This window comes from Mercenaria mercenaria, chromosome 12 (assembly GCF_021730395.1).
Source record: "Mercenaria mercenaria strain notata chromosome 12, MADL_Memer_1, whole genome shotgun sequence".
Classification (NCBI taxonomy): Eukaryota; Metazoa; Mollusca; class Bivalvia; order Venerida; family Veneridae; genus Mercenaria; species Mercenaria mercenaria.
This window is the reverse complement of record NC_069372.1, coordinates 60,778,629-60,790,157: the sequence shown is the minus strand read 5'-3', so window position 1 is coordinate 60,790,157 and position 11,529 is coordinate 60,778,629. Positions and strand designations below refer to the sequence as shown.

The 11,529-nt window shown below is 36.2% G+C and overlaps 1 protein-coding gene across 2 annotated transcripts in view; it reads right to left on the bottom strand.

The window, feature by feature from the left end:
* The window catches only part of LOC123533929 (RNA N6-adenosine-methyltransferase mettl16-like), a 37,979-nt gene that overhangs the window by 12,260 nt on the left and 14,190 nt on the right, over positions 1-11,529 (bottom strand). For both annotated transcript variants that reach the window (XM_053520191.1, XM_053520190.1), the window contains exons 6-7: positions 7,188-7,277; positions 908-1,045 (exon numbers count right to left, since the gene is read on the bottom strand). In XM_053520191.1, the coding sequence (XP_053376166.1) occupies positions 908-1,045; positions 7,188-7,277 (228 nt within the window). The remainder of the gene's footprint in view (positions 1-907; positions 1,046-7,187; positions 7,278-11,529) is intronic.

The window sequence follows — 11,529 nt, the reverse complement described above, 5'->3', positions numbered from 1 at the left end:
TTGGGACAGTTACCTTTAGCTCCTCTTGCTGTTTTAGGAGAAACCAGGAGTGTGTTGGGACAGTTGCCTTAAGCTCCTCCAGTTGACTGAGAAACCAGGAGTGTGTTGGGACAATTACCTTTAGCTCCTCCACCTGACTGAGAAACCAGGAGTGTGTTGGGACAGATACTTTAGCTCCTCCAGCTGACTGAGAAACCAGGAGTGTGTTGGGACAGTTAGCTTTCGCTCCTCCAGCTGTTTTAGGAGAAACCAGGAGTGTGTTGGGACAGTTACCTTTAGCTCTTCCTGCTGTTTTAGGAGAAACCAGGAGTGTGTTGGGACAGTTACCTTTAGATCTTCTTGCTGTTTTAGGAGAAACCAGGAGTGTGTTGGGACCGTTACCTTTAGCTCCTCCAGCTGACTGAGAAACTAGGAGTGTGTTGCAACAGTTACCGTTAGCTCCTCTTACTGTTTTAGGAAAAACCAGGTGTGTTGGGACAGTTACCTTTAGCTCCTCCAGTTAACCGAGAAACCAGGAGTGTGTTGTGACAGTTACCTTTAGCTCCTCCAGCTGACTGAGAAACCAGGAGTGTGTTGGGACAGTTACCTTTAGCTCCTCCAGCTGACTGAGAAACCAGGAGTGTGTTGGGACAGTTACCTTTAGCTCCTCCAGCTGTTTTAGGAGAAACCAGGAGTGTGTTGGGACAGTTACCTTTAGCTCCTCCAGCTGTTTTAGGAGAAACCAGGAGTGTGTTGGGACAGTTACCTTTAGCTCCTCCGGCTGTTTTAGGAGAAACTATGTGCATGCCAGAAAAGTAACATTCACCTGCTCAAGCTGTTTCATGAGAAACCATGAGTGTATTGGAAAAATTAATTTCAGCTCCTCAAGTTATTTTAAGAGAAATCAACAGTATGTTAGGACAAATACCTTTAGCTCCTCCAGTTGTTTTATAAGAAACCAGGAGTGAGTTGGGACAGTGTAGTCTCCCACCACTTCTGCTGATGACCGTGGGATTTCCAAATGTAGAGGTGGCTTAATATTCTTCTGTTCTTTAAATGAAGATTTCTGGAAAGGAAACAAATCAATTCTTCAAATTTATTTACTACAATACTAGTCTGACAGACTATGTCATTGAGGATACAGTTTAAAATTCCAAATTTAACACAAATCTACCAATATATATCCTTAGAAGAGGGCCTATGATGGCCCTGTATCGCTCATCTGACTCAAATAGGTAAATGATTTCTTGGTACATGCTATATGCTAAATATTTACCGTAGATACCCATGTATAACGCGCACCCGTGTATAATGCTAACCCCGATTCTAGCCCAAAATCCTGGGAAAAAAACATTTTTGGTCAATTTTGAGGTAGATGGAAAACGAAAGTAGAGTTTACATTGACACCGGTAATAAATTTTATCTCCGCAGCAGAGAGCAGCATCGGTCTCGCGGTACTATCAATTTTTGTTTTCTCGAAAATAAAACCAGTAAAAAATATTGTTATATTTGTTGTTTTACCTTTTTAATTATCCATTCTGAATAAATAAACAGCAGCTGATTCAATATTTCAGAATGGTATCTTTCAAAATGACATGAGCTCCTCAATTCAAACCAATAACAAAAGGTGTGATAGTCTTTTTGTCACAATCAAATAGCCAGTAATTACCAGCAATTAACGTGTCACCTTGTGTCAATTATGTTGTTCACAGTTTGATCTCGGTAAAAGATAATTCTCGATCTTTAATTAGTATCATAATTTTTGTGGTTTATTAACATTTCTTTCATCAAAATACTTTTAAGTTTATATGAAATTAATTTTGTTTTAAAGAAAAATAAACCATTCGATCTTTTACGGAACGTAACGGCAATCTTAGATTTTAGCGGTAACAGTAAGCGCGGGGAGTACCGTATTTTACCTAAGTCTTGGGACACCCTAAATCTTAGGACACCCCTAAAGTGTGGAAAAATAATTATTTTTCTTGACCCTAAGTTTTTGGACATGTATTTTCTCAGCATATTTTTCGTCCCTAAGTGTTGGGACTAAGGTTGCGTGCTGATTCAAGATGTAACCCAAATACCGTTATTATACATTAATGGTGTTGTATCCATCAAAATATCAAATAATTATAAGAACCAAAGACTTTTTTTTTAACATTTTCGTGTCGTGTTTTTTTACCATACCAGTTAAGTGTTGTATTTTTTTTTTTTTTGCTGCAGCCAGGAAGTCCATTTTCCGTTATTTATTTATTTACCACTGACTGGAATTTACCCGCGAATCGTACAGATATCAAAACGCCATGCCGGTAATTTTCCATTCCACGAGCACGTGCGACCTATTGTAATTTCTAACTTACAACGCCGTTACTTTTGTTCATCGACATGTATACAAAAAACGCGTGTCACGCATTCATTTTTTGATTTTATCGTTTCAGATTTTCAACACTGATTGAGAAGTAATATAGTTTGAATTCTATAACGATTTTAAAAAGGTATCGACAGAAATGTTGGCAAAATTCTATAAAAACGGTCGAATTTTCATAAAATTACTTGCAAAATTTCAAACAGCGCGATCCTAAATACTTATTTCTTTCTAAAAGTAAATAAATGATACAAACTATGGGCATAAAATTCAGACTTTTGACCAGAAAGTACAAAAAACAGAATAGAAAAGTCTTAAATAATGAAACGGCGGCAGCAATTTAAAAATATGAAGTAAAACGATTTTTGGCAAACAGATTTCTGTTACGTGACCTCGTGAACGTAAATAGAAAATGCGGTTAAAAAACAAAAACAATAATGATGTTGTTGCGTATTTTTAAGAAGTTTTGAATGAATCTTTGTACATGTACATGTATTTTTTGACACGACACTTTATAATAAGATATCCTTCGCAAACCATTTTGTAATTTCCTTGAGGGCAAATACACAGAAGTAAGATATCCGCTATTATAGTTTGACACATTTACCTGTCAGTTTATACGGGATATTGCACATTCGCTTTAACAAATTAAAAAGAAGCTTTTTTTCTTGATTGTTACAACACTAGATCTACTTCTCAGCACTTAAGAAACGAGGCGGTACGATCAAACAGTGATGTGCAACATGGCGCAAAAACATGACGTAATGCCATGAAAATCTCTGGGGAACTATACCGCTTTGATCTCCACTTCTAATGTCATGATACCGACACACTTCTTTTAGCTCTTTGAGGGGGTGTTAATTGATGATGAAAACAAGGCCAATTACTTTGTTTATCAACAGAATAATTACCGATAAACGTTAATTTTTTTTTTTCCCTTTCAACATGGGTGGGTGGGGGATGTTACCCGATGACGATTATTGTGTCCATATTTTTGGGACACTTTTCAAAATAATTATTTTTCGGGAAATAAGTCTTGGGACAGTGAAAAAAATAATTATTTTATGCTGTCCCAAGACTTAGGTAAAATACGGTAGTTTCCCTTTACCAAAATGGCGAACATCAGTAACAAACTTGTTTGAAGTTGGAAAATTGTCTATACCTGTGTATTATGCGCACCCACGAAGAGTCTAAATAGCAAAGTTTTTCATACAGAACATCTTTACATGAAAGATGTTCAATTAAAAGTTTAAAACAAATTGTACTCAGGTAAGGTTGTGCATCTGAGCAATTTAAATGTATTCCTCCAAAAAGTGTACGAGGAACTGAACACACCAAATTTCTTCAATATGGCCTATTTTTCTGAAATCAAGAAAAGTCCATAATTCTAGAAAAATATAGCCACAGAAAAAGAGTCCATTAAATATGGTAATCTTCATATCATGGTCCTTCATCTTTGAAACTTTCAAGCATATCTTTTCAATGAAACTTTCAAGCATATCTTTTCAATAATGTTTAAGTTGGACACTCAAGATTTTTCTCTATATTCTATAATAGCAAACTACAAAGGGCCATAACAGCGGTAAAATAGTCATAGCAAAAGTTCCTTCCTTTATGGTCATCTGCACATCAAGCTTGTTCATCTGTAAAAGTTTGAAGCAAATCAGGCTAAAAGTGTGGGAGGAGTTGGACACACAAGATTTTGGGACATATGAATGTATGGACAGCAGAAATGCTATAGGCTCCCCACATAAATGTGGAGGCATATCAATCAAATTCAGTGAATGTATATGCCTGCCGAATAGGCTGTTTTCTGAATGAGGGGACTATATTTTAAAAGATATTTAATTTTCATTTATAAACAAATTATGTATAATAGGACTGTGCGATAGTCTGTTGGTTCACTGACTGATCTGAGTATAGGGTGATTTTTTTTTTTTATATAAACATGCTTAAGGCAACAAAAAATAAGGCAATAACTGAAGTTAGTAAAGATCCTGACAAAGTTGCATGTGCACCACTGCCCTACAGTGACCTATATAAGTTGTTTGAAATTTCATCAAGATCCATCAATGGGTTACTTTGCTGTGGGAATTTATGAATTGTAAAGCAATCAAAGGGCAATAACTCTGCAGCTACTGAAGAGATCCTGACGAAAGTTGTGCATGCACCACTGCCCTATAGTGACCTATATATATAATAAATTTAATGAGAACCTATCAATGGATTACTTTATGTTGGAATTTATGGATTGTAAAACAATTATAGTGCAATAACAATGAAGTTACTGAAGTGATATTGATGTAATTTGAGCATGCACCACTGCCCTACAGTGATTTACATTAACTTTGTGTTAAGTTTCATGAAGATCTATAGATAGGTAAGTTGGGCGTAGTCAAAAATCCCTACTTTTTACCAAAACAAGGGGAAGACTGCTTTTACTGGGTCAAGGGGGATAATACTATATTTGAGCAAAGGTCATATGCTAATTATTTATTATGCGAGGTTGATTCTAGCTAAAATACTTGAATAAATGAAATATAAGCATTTTCAATTTCGGACGGATGCATGCACATACAAACGGACGAACAGCCATATAAACAACACCAGACCTACATTCCATTTACTTTCGGCAGGGGATGATAAGCGACCCTTAAAGGCAGAGACAATTTTGACCACAGAGCCAAGATCTGAACAAACTTCATAATGGACTACTACACATAGTCACATGCCAATTATCTAAGCTCGAAGGCTTCCGGTTTTACACAGTAAGATTTTTAAATTTTTACCTCTAAAAGTCTCTGTAAAACCAGTGAAACCTATGGCAGGGCCAATTTTGACATGATCTGAAGAAAACTGGTAGAAAACCACTAAACCGTGCTAGATGCCAAATATCTTAGCCTTAGGCTGTCATGTTTTCATTACATTTTTAACTTTTTTATATTAAGACCATGTAAAACAAAAGAACCAGGGGGTGGGGTCAATTTTGAACCCTGGGGCATTATTGAATAAATTTGGTACAGGAATACTACACAATACTGTATACAAAATATCTAAGCTTTGGGCTTTGCACTTTTGGAGAAGATTTTTTATTTTTTCTCCCATTTGGTGTTGCTTCTGCATGTAAACAACTCTGGTAAAAGATCGTGCAAGGAACATCCTGGACAAGTTTCATCAACTTCCACCAAATAGTTTCAGAGGAGCAGATGTGTAAATAAAACTTTTCAGAGTTCAGGACAGCTAAACAGATAGCTGTTAAATGACAGAGATTTCATTTTCAAAGTCAGAACAGATTCATCTCAGTGTTTCCATTCATGTACATTATGTATGTAAAACAACACAAAACACAGTAATGTGAAGTGTTTTTGTACTGCAATGCACGTACATAGAATTCTGCATGAACTGCTTTAATTTTTCAGTACCTTGTCAAAAAGTTGAGCGGGTGATTCTGTTTTGCTCTAAAATGATTCAAGTAATGGCGTTATTTATATCTGTTTTGCTCTTAAATGATTCCAGTAATAGGTGTTATCTTATAAAAAATGGCTGAAAAAACGCAAGTAACGCTGACCAGGCTGTGGAAGATAAACACGCCCACCAACGCCATTGCAGCGTGATTCTACTAAACATGCTAGTACATCAAGTGTCAGTGAACCACCAAAAAGTTAGAACCAAGAAATTTCAAAGCAGTTGGCTCTCCCTGTTTCTTGACTAGATCTACGTTATCCATTAATTAAACAAGAGTGGCAGACTGTCACAAAATATGCCCGCCATCGAGCTTGGCCTAATTCAAGGGCCAAAATCCAAGAGTGCCTAAGGTGATTTTGCTGGCTATCACACTTGGCCGAGATATTATGACCACAAACTTAGAGAGCGGACATGCTTTTGGACGCCGACTGCCCGCCACGGGTGTCCACATAATACGCCCCGCTCTTTCAGGGACGGGTGTATAAAAATGCTAAAATTTCAATAATGAACTTGTCCATCTTTCAATTTGGACAGTATCTTTAACTGTTAAAAGGGGTGCATACCATAAAGATACTGACTGAATAGCAAACAGTGCAGGTCATGATCAGACTGCACGGATGTGCAGGCTGACCATGACATCTGCACTGGTCGCAAAGCCAGAATCAATCATGTCCAGCATGATAAGGTTAACTCTCAAATAACTTTATTTCTTTATTTTATTTTCAACTGAAGCTAAAGAAAGGGTTATATCTGTGATTAAAAGTGTACATGTTTTATGACTGCACCCCCAATTTTCACAGAAAACCCCAAAAATTTGAAATTGGTCAGTCATAGGGGGTGCAAAAAACCCACACAGAAACAAGAGCTGTCTATTCTCAGTGCTTGATAGTATAATATAAGCTATGAGAAAAACTTTAAGATTACAATAAGCATATTCTTCGTCGAACAGGGGCCATAATTCAGTCAAAATGCTTGATTGAGTTGCCTCCTCCTTTTTACAGACTGGGGTCATGATGGTAAATAAGTATGCAAAATATCAAAGCAATATCTCAGACTTTGAAAATATTTGGGGTGGTACGCAACCTTAACATTACAATAAGCATATTCTAAGTCGAAAAGGGGCCATAATTCAGTCAAAATGCTTGATAGAGTTGTCTGCTCCTGTTTACAGAATGGGGTCATGATGGTAAACAAGTATGCCAAATATGAAAGCAAAGTTTGGATAAACATGCTGTACCATTATAAAGTCTGCTTGAGTACAGCTTCAACTTGCAGGTAAAACTTTAATATTTAATTTATACTTCCATGACATTTTTATGCAAAATAGAAAGCACATTTCATTTCCTTTCTTATGTTCATATTCAAAAATATTTCAGCTTACCGGAAATTCCACTGTCTCATCAAATGTCCAAGCTATTCCCCATCTCATGGTCTTGCCCTGACAAAATTCAGTGGAGGCATACTTAGGAACCTGAAACATAACCGTATGTTAACACGTTATTGAAACTATTAACTGTATGACCTCTTCATCCACCAACAAACTCAAGCTAAAGGAAGTTTTCAGTTTAGGCATTACAAGTGTAAACTACAGTAAAACATTAATCCAAGTGGCAATATGAGCAGAATTCTCAAGTCATCCACGATTTCAAGCGATGAAATCAAAGAAACTGTAATAACAGTGACTGTAGTCCATATGAATTCCTCGAGTGAGCCAAAGTGCCCGAGCAGTTGATACTCGAGCGAGGAGTGTTTCACTGCAGTGTTATTTAGCACACTCAACAAGGAAGAAGAATATTGGAAGCTTGTAGTCATGCCCTTGTTCTTTATCTTGGAAAAGCATAGACTACTATCATATTGGAAAGTGTGATTGTAACAAAAAGCTGTTAAAACTTGCAACCTCTGACTTACTAAATGTTTAATTCTTAGCCTGCTGATGGCAAGTGATTCTGCCTTTGCAACCAGTGCAGACCAAGATCAGCCTGCACATCCATGCAGTCTGATCAGGCCTAACAAAAAAAATTGTTTGTTTCCAGTGACATGGCCAAAAAAAATAGGGTAGGTAGGTAGGCATTTTTTTTTTTTTTTTTTTTTTTAAACCTAACACCATTCTAGTTTCAAACAGGGAGATTATAAACCTTATAAACATGCATCCTATTGTTATGTTTGATTTACACCTGAATGTACAATGACTTTGATGATGTTTTAGCAATATAAAATGCCATTTGATTGTGTAAATATTATGAAATAAATATATGCTTTATGTTTGTGTTTTGTTGTTGTTGTTTTTTCATTTCCAGAGTAGCCCATCCGATTAGCTCAATAGGTAGAGCAGTCGATCTACGGATCAAGTGGTCATAGGATTGTTGTGTCCTATATCATTCATTGTCCGCCACTAATTCATGTGGAGAAGTTGGCAATTACTTGCGGAGAACATGGTTTATATTTGATTAAACATGAAACTTGAATGAAATCTTGCTGTGGATTCTCTCTTTAAATAATAATTTTAATACTGAATATTATTCAACAACCAACATTTATACTTCAAACTAAAACCAAGTAAAAGCACACTGGCCAGGAATATGATTTGCATCTTTGACCTGCATTGGGATTAATACCATCACCCCCTACCCCAGTCTAAAATTCTGGATTAACTGGAAATGCTAGACAATGGAGTTTTGACTGGTATGCCCAAATTGTGAATTAATAAAGCTGCAAGTGGTTGTTCAACGTCTTACTACTATAAATCCAGGGTTTTCCCTTGGAAATTTATTTTGAGGGACATGATGTCCCCCCAAATTTATTTTTCTGGAAAAAAGAGACTATTTTGGGGGACATGTTAGGATTTGCATGAATACTTTGATACTCTTTTGGGCTTTTAATAGTTTAAATTGATTGAAATTAACTTTTAATTAATTTGAAAAATTGTGTTTTTGGGAAAACTCATGCCCCCCTTTGCTAAGAAAAGGGGGACATGGACCTCGAAAAGTGGTAAATTTACCACCTTTTTTTGGGCTAGGGAAAACCCTGTAAATCCCATCTAAAACCTGACTTTTCAAGACTCTGCAGGCCTCGACCTTAACATTTTTCAGCAGGTCCACCAACTGCTGAAATCTAGGAGCGCTGCTCAGACTTTAGTGGACCTCCAATTCTATCACATAAATTGTGATGTTATAGACGTCATAACTTCATATGACTCAAAGAAACAGGACTTATTTCTAAAATAATTAAAAATGGAAGACTGTAGCAATCTGTTATCCCGAAAAATAATTATTTTGAAAAGTGTCCCAAAATATGGACACAATCATCATCATCCACCCGACGTCGACCCGTGTTGAAAGTGTAAAAAAAAAAACATTAATAATTATCGGTAATTATTCTAATGATAAACTAAGTAATTAGCCTTGTTTTCATCATCAATTAACACCCCCTCAAAGAGCTAAAAGAAGTGTGTCGGTTATTATGGCATCTGAAGTGGAGATCAAAGCGGTATAGTTGCCCGAGATTGTCATGGCATTACGTCATGTTTTCGCGCTATGTGACACATCACTGTCTGATCGTACTTTCTCGATTCCTTAAATTGTTGAGAAGAAATCTAAAAAAAAGTTTTTTCTTTATCTTTTTTTAAAAGCGAATGTGCAATATCCCGAATAAACTGACATGTAAATGTGTCGTGAACGATGATAGTGGATAGCCTACCTCTGTGACCTATTTGCCCTCAAGGAATTTACATTATTGTTTGAAAAGAATATCTAACAAAGTGTTGTGTCAAAAAATACATGTACTATGAATAATTTAAAACTTATTAAAATCCGCAACAACATCATACTGCTTTATTTTAAAACCACATTTCTATTTACGTTCACGAGGTCACGTAACCTATTCTGCCGTGCTAACAGAAATCTGTTTGCAAAAAATCGTTTTACTCCATGTATTTAAATTGCTGCCGCTTTTTCATTATTTAAGATTTTTTAATTGTGTTTTTTGTACATTCTGGTCAATAGTCTGAATTTTACTACCATAGTATGTACCGTTTATTTACTTTAAGAAAGAAGTAAATAATCAAGATCGCGCTGTTTGAAATTTTACAAAACATTATATGAAAATCTGATCGTTTTAAAAGAATTTTGCCTACATTCCTGTCGATATCTTATTAAAATTGTTATAGAACTCAAACTGTATTAGTTCTCAAGCGGTGTTGAAAATTTGAAGCGATAACATTGAAAAATGAATGCACCACGCGCGTTTATTGTGTCAAAAGTAACCGCGATGTAAATAAGATATTACGATAGGGCGCACGTGTTTGTGGAATTGAAAGTTACCAGCATGACGTTTTGATATTTTTGCAATTCGCGGGTAAATTCCAGTCAATCCAGGTAATTTTGCCTGATGTATTAATTTCTCAATTTGGTAAAGTTACCACGTAAAAACCACTCGCCCGATCGGTGGAGCAGTCCATTCGCGCAAAGAGCTACAAAAATAATAATATACTTATTTGCAAAAATATGTGGCCCGATTTTACCGCTAAAAAAATTTAGGGTCAGCGGTAAAAAAATAGGGTAGGTCGGGCCACCGGAAACAAACAATTTTTTTTTTTACGCCTCATGGTCTGCACTGTTCGCTATTCAGTCAGTAATTTTTTGGTAAACACCCCTTTTAACAGTTAATGGTACTGTCCAAATTGAAAGATGGACCAGTCCATTTTAGAAATTTAGCAAGCTAAGGGTTAATACTACTTATACTTCTGGAATTTCCCCCATCTGTGTAAGATAATATACATTCAGTCATTATTATATTATATTTCTTATCAATTTTCACTGAATGAGATGCTTTAAATGGGTACTAAGGTGTTGTTGTCTTTTTCGAGATATAAATTTATAATTTACTCTGACAATTAAAAGAAACAGAATGAAACTCACTATATGACTTATGCTAATATGCGAAAACATATGATAACAAGAGCTGTCACTAATGGTGACAAATGCCCCCGCAGCACCTTGACCTTTGACCTGGTGACCTTGACCTAGTGACCCCAAAGTCAGTAGGGGTCGTGTACTCAATAAGTACTATCAGCATGTGAAGTCTGAAGGTCCTGGGTGCAGTGGTTCGCGAGTAAAGTGCCTTCATGCAAAAAGTTAACATTGTGACGAACGAACGGTCGGACAGTTGAAAACTAATATGCCTCCCTTCGGAGGCATAAAAAATCCAATCTTTAAAATTCTGACCATCAACCTCAAATTATTTTACACTGTTAACTAGAATGTGTCTGTAGGACACAGGGTGTGCCCCCACAGGTACATTAGTAACAAATAAGGGGCAATAATTCAAATGTTTGCAGTCTTAATGGGGTATAGCCCCAACAAACATTTTATGAAAAGGGTTCATTATTCTAGGCCCTATACTTTTTGAGCTATGAGCATCACAAACAAAAAATCCATTGTTCTGGCTATTTCAAGGGCCATAACTCTGTAATAAGAGTAAGATTCTCAAGAAGAATGCCAAGAGTGCAAGGCCACATCATGATAAAGACTCCTGCAAGGTTTCCTGAATTTACATCTAATACTTTTTGAACTAGGCACATAATTAGGTGAAAAAGTGCATTTTTTTACTATTTCAGGGGCCATAACTTAAAAAAATAGGGGTGGAACCTGCCAAAAAATTAGAGGTGTGCAAGTGTATATCATGATAATGACTTATGCAAGTTTTCAACCATTTATATTAAATAC